The sequence below is a fragment of the Azolla caroliniana genome, unplaced genomic scaffold (genome assembly GCF_043228905.1).
Source record: "Azolla caroliniana isolate FFs.n. ecotype wild unplaced genomic scaffold, voAzoCaro1.0.p SCAF_1, whole genome shotgun sequence".
Classification (NCBI taxonomy): domain Eukaryota; kingdom Viridiplantae; phylum Streptophyta; class Polypodiopsida; order Salviniales; family Salviniaceae; genus Azolla; species Azolla caroliniana.
The window spans coordinates 7,082,470-7,104,393 of NW_028230436.1; the positions used below are offsets into that span (position 1 = coordinate 7,082,470).

Consider the following 21,924-nt stretch of genomic DNA (forward strand, 5'->3'; position numbering starts at 1 on the left):
TGTATGTTATTTGTTATATTGGGAATGTACATACTCTTCTTGGTTAGCCAATATTCTTATCAACCAATGTTGTTGAGGGCCATATCTCATTAATTGCATTAATCACCATGTAGCATTGGAAAATGTTGGGGTGGAACGTGAGACTTTCCAATCTATGGTGAGAAAGTTGCCATTTCTCAAACAAACTTACCAATTAACTTATCTATGTTTGAGAGAGAAATCTCTCTTTTTAACGTATATTCATCGACTTAGCTCTTCCATGAAACTAGTTTCTTAATTCCAACAATCATTTTTGCTTGCCTTGAGAGCCCATCTAGAAGGCCACACTTGGGAATGAGGACACCAACACAATATTTCAACAATATTCCAAGATGTTGATTTGCAACTTCTCATGTGAATATGATTCAGCCTAAAACAAGTATGTGCATGGATATATATAATTCACATATGACACTTTGGTCCCATATTACATATGATAATTATAAAAAAGCATTTTCCATCCAATGCACACAATCCAAACAAGCACCAATGTCTACTATATTGGAAGTGTGGTGTATTGGTGTGAATACATCAAATGTTAAACAATTATCACTCTCAAATTTAAAGCACGTCTTTCAATTATTGTAAAATATATAATGTGGAGTGCACGCAAGGCATTTTTGGATCTCAATATGTATATGTTAATTTCTTGTTATTTTGTTCTATACTTGAGGTGTTGGTGGGATGTGCCAGAAGGCATTAAAGTTTCTTCATTGTCCTAAGCATCGCATTAAAATTTTCTTCTTCAATTTATGTGAACATGTTTTCGAACTTGCAAACTCTTTTATTTGCCAAGAGTAACTCAATTATGTGGTTGTCAACATAATTCAATAATAGTCTAACAGATGCCACCATAAAACATTTGCACATAAAGGTGATAAAGTTTTGGTAAGGCCAAGGCTCGTAGTGTTAAGCGCATAGGGCTAATGAAAAGACTTAGAGAGGAAGAAGAAAGGCAAAGAAAGAATTATGCTTAGTAGATAGACCTTACAATGCCTTGATCATAGCATAGAGCTACGCTAAAACAATGATGGCGTTCTAGTCGCACAAATTTTGTTTAGGAGGTTCAAATGACATAGATAATATAATGTTTACGAAGTACTGCCTTGATCCTACTAATATGAGAATTCAAATTTTGACGGATATTAGGATTTGAATATTCAACTTCATGTGAATTTTTATTTTTCTTGGACAAATGCGGAAATAAGAAGTTTCCATAAGTAATTTAGTTTTATGCACCTATCAAAGGAACATAGTTAATTTGACCAAAGTTACCATTTTCACTACCATTGTAGTCACTCAATATCAATGGTCATAATTTCGTCATTGACATTGAGGTGGGTTAGTGGTTTGGCATATTGGGGATCTTGGCATTACCAATAGTAAGTGTTCTAGAATTGATCTAATTTTCCTAGATTTGGGTTGTTTTTATTTAAGATCAAGCATTGGAATTTTTGGCTTGTGATTTGATTGATATGGGATATCTTCTACTCAAGAATGTAACGATTAATTTTATCTTTTCCATAAGCTTTATCAAGTTCTTCTTGCAATCTCGAGTTCCAAGCTTAGTTGTTCTCTTATTTGCACAAAGTCTTGATATGATGTCAGCTTGTACTATAACATCAATACTTTGTACTCGAGTTCCTATAGTCATGTTATTGTAACATTTCCTGTAATTTCTATACATTGTAAATTTATGTAAAGCTATCATTATAATTCTCTTACATACTGAAACATCAATTTGTGTCTCAATTGGCATTGGAGGAACAAATTGCGTGATGAAATTGAAAATTTGCATCTCCTTATGACATTACAATATGAAGGTTTTAAAACTTACCAATTCACGTGAATATGTAGGTGCCCACTATATCACATTGAAGTACATGAGGAAATAACGGTGTAAATATGGCTTTACAAATATAACAACTATGTGCAAATTGCACACACAGAGTCCCCTTGATTGTTGATTTCTTTGCTAATACTCCTATCGTGGGTACCAAGCCCGTGCTCCTCTATGACCGACAAATTGACCACAACGTAAGAATCTATGAAGCACAAGGTATCTTGGTACAAAAAATTGTGAAGCATCAATCCATCTCGAAACTTGCAAGGTATTCTCAATGTAGGTTGCGAAACAAACTCCATGTGAGGACACTATACTTTTATTTCACAACCTACATTGTGGTCCCATGAAATGCGACAATGGAAATTCCTTTGGTTTTTTCCCTTTGTTGCTACGTTATGCAATTCCTCGCCATGCTTTATGCTTCATGTTATTTTCTTCACCTACATTGTGGTTCACGATATGCTATCATGCTTTCTAATACCTCAAACTAGAACTCACTTGTCTTTTCTTTACACAATCACACGTAAACTTTCTATTGGCCATATTTGCTAACTTAAGGTGGATGTATAAAGTAGTAAACATCATTTGAGGAGTAAATATGGAAAAGGTAACTTTCTTTAGACCCCATTGTAAATTTGGAAAATGTGAGACTTATTTTCCTGGCAATTTTGCAACATATATATTATGCATTATTGAATCGTTTTAGTAACACGAGGAGTTTCCTAGTGGTTTATGGTACTCATGATTGTGCTAGTTATTGAAACACATGTATACGTTGTGTCCTCTATAAATCCACAAAGGACTTTGTATTGCCATTTGTTTAGAAATGTTGAATATCCATCTCTTACCTATATAGTCAACATGTAGAAAACTCATTTATACTACTCCAGTTTAGATCCTAAAAGTGAATAATCCATTCTTCTCAATATATATAGAGCGGATACAAACTTTGAGGATGTTTCCTATTATTCAACGTACCATTAACAAGGATATATTTAACCCCTTCACTAGTCTATATATTGTTATGAGGATGCAATTATAGAGTGGCCATAAGTTTGTATTGTTTATTGGTTTCTATCCAACATTATTCAGGTGAGAACCACACTAGTCTTGCTATAAGATCATGCGTAAATGTGAATGAAGAGGATAGGGAACACTATACCTTTAGAGCTATGGCATAAGGGGATGGTTCTATATGGGTGGTGGTCCGGTGGAGAGGGGAGTTTATAACATGTATTAGGGTAGTGATTCCTATAGTGATATGATCATTTTAGCTAAACCACTACAAGAGCACTATAGTTGCATCCATTAAATCATTTTTCTTGTAAAGGATATGTGTTGTCTTTCCATACTAGTCGAAAGACCAATAAGTTTGTCTCCGCTCCCCTTCTGGCAAAAAACATTATGTCAAATATTGCAAGGCCCTTTGTTTACTCATTGTGGTGTAGAAACAAATGCTAATGAAGAGCTTTTATAACTAAAGAACATTTACGTCAAATGAAGAGCTTTTGTGAATAATACAAGAATTCAAAAGAAAAGCTTTGGTAATCGATGTGAACATCAAACAATTTATTTGAAACTTGAACCTCAACCTTAAATGTTGTGAAGTTCTAGCACTCATCTCAGAAATAAATATATGAGAAGGTATTTCTAGATGAGACAATGTTTACGTAGCTATGCTTCATCACTCTACTTTATAAATAGATCGAAGTGGCCCATTTTCTTAGGGTAAAGGCCAAAACCACCTTTGAGGTTTTCATTATTTTCCAAATACCAATGTGCTTTGAACTTTCCTTTCCTAAGGTAAAGTCTAAGTCAGTCATTGAAATAGAAAAAAAGGGGATAATAGCACAAAAAATTGAGAAGAGAAGCAATTGACCATATGATTACTCAAATAGAACATATAATTTCTCTTTAAGGATTGTCTAGAGACATTTAGGAAAATAACAAAAAACTTAGGGGTGTATGAAGAAGAAAAAGTGAAACTTAGGGATATTATGTAGTTCTTCTCTTCTCTTAAAAAGAAACAAAACTTTGCAACAATGGAATCACCAAATGGTGTGCAACAATGAATATGCTATACTACTAACTTGTTGTGAAGATAACATACAATCAACTCTTGGCTTTTAGTGAATGAGAACATCAGGTGAAAAAATAAAACAACTGCATATGTTGTCGGTAACATAATATTGTGGCGGTGGTAACCAATGTATAATATATATGCTTTTGAGAAATAACAAAGTAGGATTTATTAAAGGTCAAACTAGTGGTGTTAAGTAAAGTCTAACAATTGTTGGATTTGTGCTTGAAACACATTTGTCATGTAACTTTTTTGCAATATAAGGACAATAGTATGGTCGAATACCTACAAAGATGGTAAGTAGGTGGGAAATCTACAACAATTTGATCTTTATATTATTCTAAAACACGTTCATGATATTTGGTTTTTGCTTAGCCGACACTGCTAACAACAGATTTATCACTATCTTGATGAGAAATAGATTCTCCACGTAGCATAAAGGATATTGTATAACTATCATAATCTAGACTCAATTCTTCAAAAATAGGAAACTACAACAAAGCACAAGTTGATGCACCATGCCATGTTCTTATAGCATCCTAAAGTAGCATGTGTTGATTGTGCGCATAAAAGAAACCCATTATGCACTTCTTTTAAAGGAGTTCATCATAGCAACAAATAGAGCAATCTGATTTTTGTTTGTTGACTTAGCCTTTCTAAACATTTTTTAACCCATTAGACTCGAATTCACAAAACAATAAACAAAGATGTTGGCATGCTTAATTAATTTTCATTTCTTCCCAACTCAATGTTTGCTTAATAGGGATATCAATTAAAATGTAAGACTCAAGGTTAAAATTATAAAATCCTATTGAAATCTTCAAGGCTAAAGCCTCCTTACAAAAAATGAACCATAATGTTATTTTTCTTTGTCAAAACAAATATGTTAGGTAATTGTTTGTGCGTTTGCATGGTTTGAGGAAGACATTGACTAGTGAGGCACATGCACTTGTAATGGATGCAAAGAGGTCATGGTCAACCATTGATCAATGAATATGATAATTGATGGAAAGTACAATTATATATCCCCTTAGTCCACATCCTAATAAGATTTAATAACATTGTGAAATATAAGCAATAACGATAAAAAATTTGGATGGAACTACAACTTTCACCGTTTTTTTACAATCTTAAAATCGTTAGAATTCACCTAACAATTCATAAATAAAAATTTAATAACTTTAGGTAGAATGAAACTAGTAATTTTACTAAAACACGAAACTTGTGAGACAAGTAGATTGTAAAATTTAAAATAAACATATTAAAACGTTGTGGGGGTTCTCTCACATAGTTCTCAAGTTCAATATGGTGCCCAACATAAGCTAATAAAGTCAATAGGAAGGAAATGGAGTTGCTAAATATTTCGTCACATGATCACATCTAGTTACATCTCTTTTGGAACACCATCTTAATAGAGATGCTTCAAGCTCAACACGTTAAGTGCGGTTGAGCCATAATAGTATTGGGATGGGTGACCCCCAGGATATCCTAATGTCATCACATAGGCCTTGTGCACAGAGTCTAAATTATCTATATCAATGGATGTTATCTACTCATTGGACTCCCATGACCTAAATCACACTAGATGTCATCCCCTTTTGAATACTCCTAATAAGGAGTAGGTCATAAACAATTTAAAAGGATGAGAAGCTCTCAAGCAAGACAATTCAGTCACATTCTAGATAATTTCGTGAACCCTAGATACTATGTTGGGGGATCATAGTGGGTTGATGTTATCAATTTGTTTAGGATAAACAACAATAAATGTTGATTCCGAGCTTGGTAGAGATTGCCTATGAAGACAATTGGGCATAACATCAATAATATGCATGTGTTGATGATAGAGACGATAAGGTGAGACTCCAACCACTAGTTGTTTTAGGGAGAGCTAAAGATCAACCTTTGAAGCTCACAAATTCTACATGATCTAATACATTAGTGAGATTTGAACCCTTTCCAATTTCCAAAAGATAGCTTAGCACTAGGGTATAGCCAAATATGAAAATGGAGGATGCTAAAAAGCGCTATCTAATGTTAAGAACTTCAAAAATGACAGAATTCACTTTCATTCTAATTGTCAACCAATTTCATCCTGCTACACTTGTACATAAAGGAGTTGCATAGCAAAAGTTTATACATTTCTACTTGTTTCAATATTCAATTCATGCAACAACCTTTCAAAATAGAAAATTTGTAAGGAATATTTTAGAAACCGCAAGGTAGACAATGTGGCAAAAATAATCGACTACACAAGGGTAATTGATAGTTATTTCCAAGTATTCTAAAACATTGTCTCTCTCCTGGCTGTACATCTATGCATGGGAATCATATCCTTCACTTATAACACCACTCAAATAATTGGCATGTTTTCCAAAACCACCATTATCAAATGCTTCTAGGATTGTGTCCAATTTTACATGAAATTAGTTCTTCTGACACCATTTCACATTGTCAATCCAGTAAAAACTGATTTGCAAAGAAAGCATTGGAATAAACGCAAAGAATCTAGTTTTTCACTTATTACACAAGAAGCAAGGGGAACCCCGTCAGCCCTTTTGATGGGCAGACACTCCACTTATATAGAGGCCCAAATGGGCTGTTACCCATGAATGCATGGCGCCTAACCATTACACATGGTGCCTTGCATGGGAGTGGCTGGGACAGGACCGAGCCTTGGCCCAGAATAGAACAATGTTCTAATCAATACTACTATTATTTAGAAATGTTGTACTTCTAAGGGCATCCATTAGCTGAATTGTAGCCCATATAAAGTATGCTTCACATCACATTAGAAAGATGTGGAAAAATTCAAGATGTGAAAAAAATCTGTGGCAAACATTTTTAACATTCTCTATAAAATCTTAAAAGTAAGCATGACTTTAGAATATGCCATAATGTTCATGGTTAATCTTGTTGATGACGAAATTATGATTAGTTTATATTGCTCTATGGCCCCATTTCTCTTCAGTATTTGCACCTGTCGCAATGACATTTGCATTGTGTAGAAAATTTGCTTCAGAAAGCGTATAGTATTTATTTAATTCATGGCATATATCCCCTGGGAATTGATAAAACCTTCATCAACAATGATTTGCTATCATTTTATGCCTCACATTCAGGAAGTTCCTCAGGTAGAATGCGAAGCGCATGCACAAGAGTCCCGCTTGATCTTCCAAGGAATTTGAAACTGCTCATAAAGTGACAAGTAAATGTGTTAATATTCCCAAAATTTAGCAGAATACTCCGACACGTGAACAATAAAATGACTGTAGCAAGCAAACACAATGGACACAATCTAGAAAACAAATGACATGTAGTTGATAGCCAACTACAATTCCATCGACATGTAGTTGATAACAAACTACAATTCCATCGACACGTTACTGATAATGTGCTGAGATTCCAATGTTGACAATGCGATATATCAACATTAACATTATTTACTTCAATAAACTCTTTGAAGTACTAACCTACAGGTCCGGCTTATAGGTGTATCCTCCATGTTAAACTCTGCTACACAACCGCCCCCTGCTTTAACAACAGGGGCAAACCCTGCAGCAGGCTAAACATAATGACACACACACACACACACACACACACACACACATATATATATGTTAGAAAGATAACACTTCTGAACTACTATGCAAACACTGTTTTGAGAGGTCAAGCATTCAAAAAACCTGAACAACTGCAGAGGTTCCGATTACAAGCAAGAGATCACAATGCTCCAATGAGGCGTAAGCTCGCTCAAGTACATCTGCAAAAAGCATTTCACCAAACCATACCACATGTGGTCTCAACAAACCATTGCACTTTTTGCATCGGGGTAGTTGCATGCTCGGAATGCGCGCATTCACCGCATTCACATCTGGTGCCCCCTGGACAACATAACAGAAATTGTAGATCATAATTTGTATGTAATCAAGTGCAAACAGTTTATGTTCAAATCGCTTTGGGAAATGGGATCATACATGGGAATATATAAGCTTATGGAAAACAAATGAAAACTATCTCCATTTGAGTTTTTCATTGCTTTATTAAAGAGCACATAAAAGGAAAAGATCAAATAGAAGAAAATCCATACCTTTCCATCAAGGGCTGGACAGATTGGATTATCATAATTCTCTTGAACATCCTCACAAGTGCGACAACGTGTTTTCCAAAGAGAACCATGCAGCTCTATTGTTGTACTCCCAGCCTTTTGATGGAGTCCATCAATATTCTGAAAAATACATTATTTTGTATATAAACTCTAGAATCAAAATGATTCCGTAGAATACTATGGAACACCAGGAAAATGCCATCACTATTCTTATAGTTTAGAAATATGTGAAAGTATGTAAACCTGTGTCAATAAAGTAAATACTTTTCCCTCTTTCCTACAACGATTCTCTAAGGCAGCAATAGCATAATGGCCACGATTGGGTTTACAGTTTGAAACTACCACTCTGCACAGAAGAGAATACGCTAACTTATGAGCCATATCCATGCTTTTAGGCACAAGACAGCATCCATATAGGATAGCAATGCATGGTATATACCAAATACAAGTTTTTAGAAACATTGTTTAACATCTTGTTTCACAGAAAGGCAGATGTAACACTGCTGATATCATTTACATGATTCATTTCTCTGACTCTATCACAAAAAGATCTTTCAATCTTTAAGGCACGTCATACAGATTGAATTTCTCCACATGACTGTATCTCTAATACATTAAATTACCTTTTGATTAATCACTTTTGTTCTGTAAATAGGTTATGTTTCATTCGTTTTATTATAATAATACATCTGCGAAGCTATACAACTAAATAATCTTTTTTTGTATGAGCATTACCTTCTATAGTGGTAGAACTCCCAGACTAGAGATGGATCTGCTGCAAATGCTTCTGGTGTGGCTAGCTCCTTCAATAGGGTGGATGACAAAAGTATTTTTTTAAAACAAACAGAAAATAAGTCATGAAATCAATTATGAATGATATGAGCAATGACCGTGGCACTCCACGTGCGCCATAATCCTCCTTCACCACGAAATGTTGGTATTCCAGATTCTGCAGATATGCCAGCTCCAGTGAGGACTGTTATTTTCTGTGTGAGAATATGAATGTCATGATATTGAAAAAAAAGGAGTTACACGTTGCTAATATTCAGTATTTCACGAAGCAAGGGTTCAGAATCAACATCTTTTGCTGCTATTCCTACCCATAGGGCGGCATTGTGTTCTCTCTATGAGCTTTAGTTAAAATGACACATGCATCCATATAATCATTCAAACAAATATTGTGATCCACCTATCCCCATAAATTAAGATCTTACATACATACATACAAAACATGCATAGATATCTTCTAATCCGCTTCTATGAAAAAAATACAAATGGACCATAAAACCTAATAAAGACCATATCATATACAGATACACACATGTAGGAAGAGAGAGACAGAGACAGAGACAGAAAGTTACTGATGCTTCTTTCAGAGCAGTTGAGAACCGCTGCAATTCAGAGGGTTGGAGATGTGCCATATTCCTGCAATTCAGATCCGGGTACTGGAAGAGGGTCTGCTTCGTCTTCTTGAGAGAACAGAGCAGTACTCTTCCGACCAAATTCATCCTTCTCTTTTTATCTTTCCGGAATCAGTATTAGTATTTAGTATTAAGTATTAAGTATTAAGTATTAGCATTAGCATTAGTATTAGTGTATTCATGGAGGATTAATTGACATTGGCTTTGGAACTTAGCATTGCAACAATAAAACAGAAATGTAATCCACCAAGGCTTTGAATGCTTCTTGTACATTATTTCATGTCCATGCACATAATTTGCTATGCCCTAAGAGTACATGAGATTATGATGTGATACATTGCCTCTTGTTTTCAAACACATTGATGATTAATTCTTATGAGAGGGAGAATAGGCAAGATCGCGTGATCCGAGAGAAGAGGTAGGCTACGAGAGATGAGAGGAGCCACAATACAAGAGATTATGAATTGATATTAACAAGACTTTGGACTATTATGATTAGATGTCAAGAACATTGGATAACACACTCAATCGACATGAATACTCACTTTGCATAAGAGATTGTACTCCATAAAACCTAATTGTATAGATTTACACTTCACACTATCATGCATAGAATATTATCTTTGTGTTGTTAATTTAGCATTTGTTTTTCTCATAGCATGATATTGAAAAAACAAAGACTTTTGCCATTTTTTTATGATAATATGTGGATCTATGGAAATGCATTCCACGGATGGCGGCTATAGGGAAAGAAGAGGTGTGATAGTCAAGGCTTGAAACAAAAGCCAAAGAATTTGTCGTCTACTAACTTATCACTATGGTAAGGTACTTATATTCCTAAAGTTTGTTCGTCACCTCATGCTTCACTTTGGTAATAGTGAAGCATGAGATGGTTGGCTCGTATTAATTGTAATGTCCAATAACTATAGTATACATCTAATCAATCGTAGCTAGCAACTTAACCCAATTCATGACAACGCCATGTCTAATAGAGGAAGTTGTTTTGGGCTTAAAACTTTCTTTGTGATGCCAACAAATCCTGATTAAATTCTAAATTATGCTCAAGGTTTCAAGCCAACAACTTAGCTTCAAATTGAATGGTCATTCATCAATGGTCTTCTTTCTTGCTCATGCATGTTAGGTCTTATTAACCTTCATGGAAACTACATCGCATCCAAAATCCATAAGTAATTGAGAGACTTGTAAGAAAGGACTTCCTAACATATAGGCTACTTGATTTCTAGATCATGTAACCATAAAGGTGAGATAGTATTATACCACTTAATATGTCAAATTGGTGGTTAATGATCATTCCTTCTAGCTTTTGGATGGAACCATTTTCCATTTGTAGTTTTTATGTTCGTAGTGACCATTCTGGGGCTACCCCAAATTCGTTAACACTCAGTGATGGGTTTTGTTCTTGCGCTTTTGTTATGGGGTTTAATAAAGAGCTTTGTGGTCTTCTTAACATCTTCAAATACCACATCATTGATTTCCTTGGATTGTATCTCATATCTTGGTGCTCCCTCCAATCATTCATCAATGTTTTTGAAAATAGATTTTGACATAAACTTTTGGTCTTCTGCCCATTTTGATATTAAAAAAGTTGTAATGATTTATATTCATATTCATATTCATTTATATTTCATCGTCATTAAACGTTTGTCACTGTATGTTAATGCACGTGCTTCCAATAATAATGTATTCGTATATAGACTCCAAAATGGAATAACAAGTAACTTGTGATGTTCAAGTCTTTCCAACAAATTCACTACATTGGAAGAATGTTGTATTCCTCTATTGAAGTGATTCCTCCAAAGATAATAGCAATTCCGTTGGATGTATAGAAAGTCAAGAACAATAGTCAATCTGCATTTATTCCATACCCTTGCCATGGAAGTTTCCAAAGGGTACTCCAAGTACAATGCGATAGTGCAACATATTATCTTGTTATATGACATGTGTTGCCTTTTACGCCTACCTTAGACACTTACACTAATATTTAATATCATAGGCTTGTTAGTCTCATAAAAAAATACGTACTTGTTCTATATGTCACACAATACATAATACTATGGTATACACTCATAAGGATAAAAGCTCTACAAGGCTGAAATACTAAGAAGAATATAATGGCATACCAATGTTGCAAGGATACGTAGTCTAAGGACAATGATCCATAAGCTTATGTCTTATATCATAACTCATGCATGAGTTAACCACTGAGCCCATGTGCATATAACACATCTCCTTTATGCCTCACACACAATGTGCAGCTTGAAACAACACAGCATGTGCTATTACCCTCAAGGGCAATTCCCAAAATTGAAAACCCGTTGATACGAAATGGTGAATGGTCAGTCACATTCCAAACATCAGAGAGAAATTTCCCAACCACTTGGTTGAAATACTTTTCATCGATTGCTAAATTAGGCCCAATGGCATAAAAATATAATCAAAGATGACGAGCATAATTAACCTTGTCTTAAACATTCAAAACGCTGTCAAGTGAGCATATAAAAAACACCATTCAAAACATATATTCTTAAAACTAAACAATTGATATGTAAACCCCCAGCTTTTCCAAAGAATTTAGTGCAGAAGCTACCATGGTAAGAAAACAGGACTATGAGAGCGGTTATGTGATACAACTACAGTGGTATTGTTCTCCACAGATCATCCCAAAATGGGCATCATAGCTTGAATATTCACCATTGATACTCCATGGAAAAGAAACCTCCAATTGATTGATTCCATCATTTGTACTTCCAGCAGTGGAAAGTAAGCATTTTCTTTTCTTTACTCTTTTCCATTCCACTCACAACATATAGCCATCAAATGATGTGATCTCATGTAAATGTACGAAAAAGTAGTTGTAAAGGAGGTAAAGCTTCATAGTAGTTCTTTCAAGTATACAAAGGCTTGGAGCATCCTTGGCAAGAATCAAAGCAAACTCAAGTAGCATATCGACATGAGCTCAAAATTGTTCAATTTTCTAAGCATTGGAAACACCCATGAACCAAAGATAATGGAAGGGAAGAGATGACGACATAAAAATGACACAAAACCTTATCCTACTAGAGATTATAAAGAAGATGATGCCAAATTCTTGTTAGTCTTCACCTTGTTCTAGATGCCATTAACTCTTTAACTATAGAAATCACTGTCAGACATCTACATGTTTAAAATAGTATCTCAGAGAGATCATGGGGTATAGATAGCAAATTGACAATTGTTTTCCTCAAATGATTACGCATACTAGTAGTTATTGTATTTGTTAACCTTCAATCAGGTACATGATACGTATTAACACTTAGTTATTAATCATATCTCTGATATGTAAATATCCCGATAAGTAGATATGCAGGTTTCGTAGAAATGAAAGATCATATGAAATTACCATGATAGCACATGTCTCTTATAGCACTTCACCAGCAATTGCCCACAAACTGAAGATAACATACAAGAGAAACCCTGGGATATGAAAAACAAAGAAATTCTAAACTGGTATGTATTTCTAAACATTCAAAATTCACAACCAAACACCCACGCATTGAACATAATATAAGAGAGACACGAGAAATCCCATGTGACATATAGCAATAAGAAAAAAAATGGCACAAAACAATGTTTTCCTTTAAAAGTGTACAAAGAAGATGGAGCCAAAATTTTAGTTCAAGCACTCAACCTCTTTTTTGGGTATTGTTTTTGTTTCTGTACTACTATTAAATGGCAATTTTGATTGAATATACTACCACTAGCTAGCTATAGGATTCACTACTACTATCCATACCCAAACCATACAAAACTCCAGCATATTTTTCTGTGGCACCATTGAAAAACCCTTCTTTTAACTTCCGGAAAGCACACGATGTAAGTAAACTATCAGATCCTGCTTGATGACAAGCTCCGAATCTCTCCACTTCAAGCATTTCGGCTAGCCGATTCAGTCCCCCATGGAGATTATTGCAAAACTTCATAAGATATTTGATGTCATAAATAGTCGGGAAATATACCTTGAGTAGGTTGAAGAAATCAGGCCCTGAAGATGGTAAGCTTTGGCTTGTAAGAATCTTCAAAAGATACCCAAAATCATATCCGCTGTGAAATGTGATCCAATGCATATTCTCGTTCATTACAATCCCTGATGACATAAGAAGCTCAGCAAATCTTTGATATTCAATCCCTCTTTCTTCATTTTTTACAAAATCGATTCCGCTCTCCTTCAAGAGCTCAATCGAATCATGGGCATATACATCCTCTCTTATGTTAAACTCCTTGAAATTGAATTGCCAAACACAATATTGATCATTCTGGTTACCATCACACCTTTCATCATCATGTATCAAACTATCATGCACCATCATTTCATCAATTCTCTTACCACTGGTCTTCTTATTATCATGTTTCCCACAAATTCGAGGAAGCAATCCTTCTTCATTAGAGAAGGTTAAACCAAGTTGGATGAGTTTAAGTATATTGACATTAGACCTTAGGGTTTGGTAGTGATACTCTGCACTAGATTTGAATGTGCCTAATGGCCTCACAACAACACCTGGAAATTCCGTGTCCATTGCAAGATATGGAAAATCATCTACGATTTCTCTGATCAGTTCAAATTCTTCCTCTAAATTGTCTGCCCATACCTCTCTGATGCAGAGGTTCTCTGGTTTCTCCATTACAGACATGGTCTGGTTGGTTTGTGGTTAGATCTGGATGTGTAATGGAAAATAGATATTAAGAAAGAATCATCAGAAAAAACCTAGCCTCTCTTGTCTATCTGTGCATATCTCTCTCTCTTTCTCTCTCTCTCTCTCACTGTCTTTATAGGTGGAGATAAAAGATCTCCCTCTCTGTGTATTCCCGTTTCTCTTTCTGGTTATAGCGAGAAGTGTGGGTGTGAGTGGGAGGAACAGAGTATTTGGCTTTAATTTGATCAAGAGATTTATTATATCTCATACATTTAGAGAGAGAGAGAGAGAGAGAGAGAGAGAGAGATGAAAACACCACATGAGGAGAACACAAATACAGAGAACCAACCCATGTTCTTTGTGGACATTATGGTCGGGTCGGGACTTCAATATAAGCAAGTCGTCCATCACGGAGGCACGCCTAAATCCCGTGTTTTCTGTAGACTTGTCCATTGTCAGCTCATTATCTCTTGGATGGACCTCTTGAGGAACATGTCGGTCGACCTACGTTTATCTCTCATCTCCCTACAAGGTTGAAGATGTTTGCATGAATGAATCGGACATCTGTTATTAGACTCCATGGTCTAGTGGAATGTGATGTAAACATTGAATACATATAATTTCTCTCTCTCTCTCTCTCTCTCTCTCTCACACACACACACACACACACACACACACAATACACTATATTATGCATTATACCAGCACTACCGCTCCTTACAAACCAATGCACTTCTTTGCTCGTAGTATATTGCATGTAACCCACCCATATCTCGACCTCTAGTTGGTGAGAGGATATTCTAAGCTAGCCTCTAGTGTGGCGATGGACGTGTACATCGATATATATCTTGGTGTATGTGTGAATTCTTTAATATGCCATCTTACTAGGGGAAGGAGTTCTCTGGGTGTGATCCAAGTCTCATGTGCAAAGAGCTATAAAGAAATGGAGAGAGGATCCGATGAAGAAATACTCCAGTTAGTCATCCACACCAAACAAATAAATACCATAATGATTGTGAGGAACATTTCTACTTTATTAATCGCTCTATCTCCATCTCTTCTGGGTGTCTTACATATCCTTAGGGCAACCTTGTGAAGCTTTCTTGCACATTTTTAAATATGCACCTATATATGCCTTTGGATATCAAAATTTAACGCTTAAAACAGAAGCACACATGGAAAACTATGAGGGTTGTGGTTTTCTTTTTGTTAATTCTTTCTTCTAGTGACATTAGTCACGACTCACATTTAAGAGAGAAACTCTCTTTATCACATGAACATGATTTTGCTACCGATATTCCTTCTTTATTTTGTTTCCCTTGGAAAACATTCACTTAATCTTTTTAGGTACAACATAAAACACACTCACACAAATAATGACATCCCTTTGCCTTTGGTCATGACTCATGTCGATATTTTTGAGCAATAAGATTCTACTAAAGCAATTGTCATCTTAATGTTCATAACACTATGAACAAAGCTGAAGATCAACTAATATTCTCCCCTCCCCATAGATGTAATAAACTTGAAAAGAAGACAAAGGAAATTCATTTCAAAACGCAATTGATGAGTGCGTCCACATTATAAAACTTATATAGTATATATAGTGTTTGAATTTATAGATTCATTGAATTGTAAGTTAATTTTAGGTTTGCATAGAGTAATAGATTTATTGTTTGATTTTCATCAACAATATTAACTCTCTCTCTCTCTCTCTCTCTCTCTCTCTGGTGAAAACACACAATTATATTAATAAATGTGTGTGAAAAACACTACTTATAATGGGTGTGACAATGGAGTATAGTCACCCGCTAACTACACTACATGGGTAGTGGAACATGTTGAATTCCCAATAGGCAAGACGAACATCCACTTAGGAAAGAATTTCCACTTGTGCCAATAAAGAAAATTGCCACATTAGTACTCCCGATATGCTTTCACTCCATGTATACCATCGAATACAAAAGCGTTGCGCATGTCCCAATTATGACATAATCCTCAATATCTTAGAAATAGGAAAACTATCTCCATCTTTGATTTCGGGTCAACCTGTGTAAATTGCGCAAACACCCATTGTCTAGGTGTCAAATAACATCGTGAAAAACTTGCCAAATTTGAGAAATGTAAGTCTAAATCTAACAACCAATAAGACATTGTATAAATCGATGAGTATTATCTTCTATTTGAACAGTGCAAAAGAAGCAATCACCTGTTGCTAATCCACAACACTTTAGAGCTAATCTCAAAGGCGATCCTCCAATCAAAACTCTCCAAATAAAGACCTTTGCTACAAGTGGCAACTTAGAATGCCAACTACGTTGGAAGATCTGCCAGCACCCATGATCAGATTTGTGTATTGTTCATTCTTCTTTAGCCTTAGATGATAGCCAGCCAAGAGATTCAACAGAGCAATGATGCATTTGTAGTCACTTGTAACAACGACGTTTGACCATGTAAACACCAATAAATCCACAGTTGTTCTCCTATTTGTAGAGGTAGGAACCTTGCATCAATGCAAATTTTGTAGTTGTTGCCAAATAAACCCATAATTAGGCGAGATGCATAATTGTTGTTGTGCTTTGACAAACTCCAAAATTCTTTGAGATGAAGCCTCAACTATATCTCCCACCTCTTTGACTCCCAAACGAAACAAACGATTAAATTGAGAGTGCAATCTCTCCTTCCTTGGCCAACATAATAACAGACACAAACAGTAACTCTTTTCGCAAAGAATTACAATGCTCTCTACTAGATGATGGTTTCCATACACATAACAAGAGTGCTTCTTGCCATGAGGTAAACAAGTGTTGAACACATGAAGAGCTCGAAATCCTAAGTGAAATACATCCATTTAGTAATTGCCATCATGAAGCCTTAATCGTTGTCCTCCCATGTGTTAAACCCTTGTTCTCAATGAAATATTGAACAATAGATATCCATGGTTGTGAGTTTGAACACATGTCTTGTAATAATGAAAGTCTACGAGCCATCATATGCATAGATAAGTTCAATATTCCGGCTCCCCCGAGGCGCTTAGGGGTTGCTAGATGATTCCATGCAACCCGTGTGATTCCCATCTTATCCCTCTTCTTCCACATCAAATATCGAAGAGGTTGCAAAACAGAATGCAACACCTTCTTTGTCCATGGCAACAAATTATGGCAAGTAATATAATATCATGAGTTCCATAATACATTGTACAACCTTGAAACATACATTGAATAACCAAGACTATGACTTCCAATACATGAACTTATCCCTCAACTTACTAGACATCCATTCAATCGGTTTACCATTTGTAACATTCATTCCTAATGGATAACCCAAGTGTTAAAAAATAGAACCTTTCTTCACCACAAATCCTTGCCATCCTAAACATTCTAAATCTCATTCAATACATGATATGAGACTAGACTTCCTCCAATTAATATGTGATCTGGAAGCCAATGCAAATTGGTTCCATACAAACATCCCCTTCTCAAGATTCTCTCTTGAGGCTTGTACAAACATGAAAGAATCATCCACCAAAGCTTGTGCTATTAGCTGCCCTCCAGACGGAAGGTGTAGACCTACAATGTCACCATTTGTAGCAAGCCTTGATAGCATCACTAACAAGGGAAGTAACAATAGCAAACAACAATGGGCTAAGCGGGCATCCTTGATGAACGGATCTCGTGAGCATAATATCTGATGTAACTCCCCCATTAAGCATTACTCGAGACACCACATCTTGTCCTAATAAAAATATGAGACGAGACATATGAGATCTAAAACCCATTGTATGCATTAATCCAGAAACAAAGGACCAATTAACATGATCATAAGCTTTCTCCAAATCTAATTGCACCATAATCCATTCTTGATTAGCGTTTCAAGGATAATTCATGGTCATTTGAACTTTCAACACATTATGCAATATATTCCTACCTACAATAAAACCATATTGGGCGGGATGCATCAACTTTGGCAAATACTTTTGTAATCTATTTTCCAAGACCTTTGTAAATATCTTATACAACCCCGCCATCAAAGAAATAGGTCTCCATTGATGAAATGGCTCGGGAGATGCCACGTTTGGAACTAATTTAATTAGACCAGCCTTCTAAGCTTGAGGCATACAACCAGAATCCCAAGAATGTTGAAACATGAAAGTTAAGGACCCTTTTAAAATGTTCGAATATCACTTAAAAACTTTATTTGTCAAGCCATCCCAACCAGGGCTCTTACCACTAGGAAGATGCCTTAAAACCATGTCCACCTCATCCTTAGTGAAATCCGCATCCAATTCATGACTAATGAGATCATCCACAATACAACCAACCACATCATAGAACTCATGACGTGTTCTACTCACCACATTTGTCATTAAGAATTATGGGTCAATCAACTCCTTAAAGTAATGAACACATATGTCAATTATTGTTGTAGGATCCACTATCAATTCATCCCCTTGCTTCACATATACCACATTAGATCGAGCATAAGTAGGATGTAATGCTTGGAAAAAAAAAGTGATTGACATTGATTATCTATGAGCCCATCCCTGAGTTGTCGCATCTTCGCATAATGATAACTTTGGCATTGCAACTAAGAAATAATAACATGCAATTGACTATGGATATCCAAAAGCTCCTCATCTAATGGTGCATGTATCAATAATGCATTACACCTAGAGAGAACTTGTGAGAATTGTCGAAGAAGACCTCTTATTCGTTGAGCATTAGTTACTCCATGCATACAATGAATGATCTTAATGTTTCGTAACGTGATATCCCATGCTTTAACTCTTTTAAGATTCACTTGTGAAAAGCTTACAAAAATTTGTTCCATGAGAGAATCAAAGTAGATTGAAGCAAAAGAGAAGAGTTAAAGTGTAATGGAGACTTTCCAAGTAAGGATTTATACATGTCAATTGCATGACTACAAACCTCCAAACAAATAGGAAAGTGTTCTAAAGTTCATACATCTTGTAGAACTGTCATACAAAGTGATATCGGTAAAAGAATCATTGTGCATCACATACATTCTATCTAACTGACTCGATGTTTGTCTATGTTGAGAGGATTGGAAGGTAAAACTTGGATCATTCCCATGCAACCATGTCCAAACATCCAACTTCAAAGCCTCCATAGCCAATGAACCCCAATCAAGTTGCTAAGGATTATCCATGATTGAATGTTCAGACATACATTGAGATGCATGAACACACATGTTAAAATCACCCATAAGTAATCCTGAATGGCCCACACATAGGGTTTGATGGAGTGAGCCCCATAATGCAATACATTGAGTGGCTTGGTTAGGGGCATAAATTCCAACCACCGACACAACCTCGCCAAAAAAAGTGTTTTCTAGAACCAAAAACCAACCATAAGGATCATTATGCACCACTTGAGGATAATATTTATTCCGCACGATTAATACCACACCTGAATAATGATTATTAAGATGTCTTGCATAGAATGAAGAATATCCACGCAAATGAACTATGATCCTGCTAACTCATGACAGTTATGCTCAACTACACATAATACATCCCATTCTTTACTTAACAAAGTTTCTCATAATATATACTTCTTATAAGGAGATTCACATGGCCCTCTCACATTCCATGTTACCACTTTCAATCAATCAACAATGTTATGGGTGCACTTGCTCCTTTAGAGCAACCGATGTCATGAAACTAGTCAAGCATGTTCCAATGCTACATATGGATTTTCAGCACCACATCCTTACGGCTATCTATCGAAATCTTTTGTTTAGGTCCTCTCACTTGACGAAAACCTCGAGAATTCGATGAATTTACAACACGTCCCAATGAATCAAATTGAAGGTGAAGGGATAATCCCTTATCTCTAAATTGTTGTTGCCAAGGACCTTTTTGAGGACCCTCCCTAGTTCTTGAATTACCTTTCCAAGTAGTCTCATGAGTAGTGGGCAAACTATTGCAAACTATTATGTTGCATATTCATTGATTTCCCCTTCGACTTGCCCTTAACCTGATGCCAATCTTTATCACCAACAACATCACTACTAGTTCTATCCAACAATTTTTTTCCCTTATCTATAACCACTAAACTTTGTATTTCCATATCCATAGATTGAGTTCCCTTATTCTTAGGGCCCAAACCTTGAGGTGAGACCTCTTTATAACATGCTCTAGATGATGTTCCTTCATCCATAACAACCACAATATCTGACACACCAACATCTCTGCCCACTCCTTCCTTACCATTCCCTTCATTAGGAACCTCTAAAGCTGAAGGACAATGGCATTGGCATTTAACCATAAAGTGACTCCATTCACCACATCCAAAACAATGACCTGCAAATGTCTCTCACTTCAATTTAAAACAAAGTCATACGCACCCATCCTGGCCTCTTACGACTTGTATCCATAACACACAAAATTTGCACTCATTTGTAACATTTGCATGTGGACATACCAATACTTTAACCCATTTGACTCATTAACTATGGTAAAAGTGGCCATAAAAAAGCATGCTTACAATCCAATGTTACCCAAACAAGGCATTCTTGTTTTAACAAAGTATGATATTCCACTAGGGGGACCATTGCATTACATTCATGTTTGTATCCATTATTCTTGATGTGAAATCGATCCAGGATAAAGATAATCTTCCATGAACAAGAGTGTTGAGCGAGCAAGCTCAACTTGGGCCGGATCAATTGAACAAGCGGAGGGCCGAAACGGAGAAGCCGGATCGAAGACCCAGACCCATGTGCAAACCGGTAGGCCGTTAGAGGCCTATGCTCCTAGTCTACTAGGTAGTTATGTTCCTAGGAGTTAGAGTCAGTAACTCAGTACGAGCATTTAAGTACTTGTCAGTACTTCAATCAATCCTTTTAAGGACTTGTATAAACAGTGCTCTCTAGCACATTTGTATGTATAGAGTATTGAGTATTTTTTGAAATAGATGTTTGTATTCTGCACTCACTCTCTCTCTCTCTCTCTCTCTCTCTCTCTCTCTCCGCGTACTCTCTATGTATTTTCAAGCTTTCCATTAAACCTTCGTTCTATTTCTGTTGCTATCCGGCTGAGCCGGTTGTGTCTACGAGCTCTGCACGAAACTCTTTTCAAAGAGACAAAAACCAAAACTCACCCGATTGGAAAGATCAAAGATGAAGAAGACAATATGAGCTCCACAATGCATTGTCGTGGAAATCCACGTATATGTGTCGAAAAGGGGGCGAGACTACCGAGGTTTTGAATAAAGGAGCCGATAAGAGAAAGTGAGAAAAAGGTGTAGTGGATATCTGGATTGGTTTCCGGATATCTTCGCCAACACATGGGCTCAAACACGAGTACGTAACCGGTTCGAAACAGTCTCTGGATGCCAGATGATGAGCACACGGGCTCAGACACATAGCTAAACATGCAAGTGAATGATAACGAAAGATGAGAGTGTGGACAGAAACAAAGAGAGACACTCAATGACACAGGGAGATCCGAATAGCAACAAAATAATCGATTAACCTCAAATGATAGGAAATACAACCGGACTCGGCCGGCAACAGAGCTTTGAGCTCTCCATGCACACACGCACAGATTCTAGTGGCCCTCTGGTCGGGAGCACATGGGGTTCCAACGTGAACAGAGGCCTCACAGTACAACAACCGACAAACAGAAAGCAAGAAATGAGTAGCCGACTCCCTAATTCGACAGAGCTTCTGCCTCCCAAAATGATCAATTTTCTAATGGTCTCTCTCCTCTCCTTTTA

General features: G+C 36.2%; 1 protein-coding gene and 1 pseudogene across 2 annotated transcripts; both read right to left on the reverse strand.

The window, feature by feature from the left end:
* Positions 1-6,781: 6,781 nt before the first annotated feature.
* LOC147868711 (NAD-dependent protein deacylase-like) lies at positions 6,782-9,599 on the reverse strand. 2 transcript variants are annotated; one of them, XM_087322658.1, is made up of 8 exons: positions 9,432-9,599; positions 8,961-9,056; positions 8,806-8,873; positions 8,314-8,416; positions 8,053-8,190; positions 7,649-7,846; positions 7,436-7,517; positions 6,782-7,152 (listed from the first exon to the last, which is right to left on the reverse strand). In XM_087322658.1, the coding sequence occupies exons 1-7, from the start codon at positions 9,576-9,578 to the stop codon at positions 7,479-7,481; spliced, it is 789 nt and encodes a 262-aa protein (XP_087178784.1). In that variant the 5' UTR covers positions 9,579-9,599; the 3' UTR covers positions 6,782-7,152; positions 7,436-7,478. The 2 variants fall into 2 exon arrangements, with proteins under 2 accessions (XP_087178784.1, XP_087178775.1); XM_087322649.1 differs by having other exon boundaries at positions 7,436-7,527; positions 9,432-9,597.
* A 3,491-nt stretch (positions 9,600-13,090) lies between these two features.
* LOC147868712 (putative CCR4-associated factor 1 homolog 6 pseudogene) lies at positions 13,091-14,424 on the reverse strand (annotated as a pseudogene).
* Between the last annotated feature and the right edge of the window lie 7,500 nt (positions 14,425-21,924).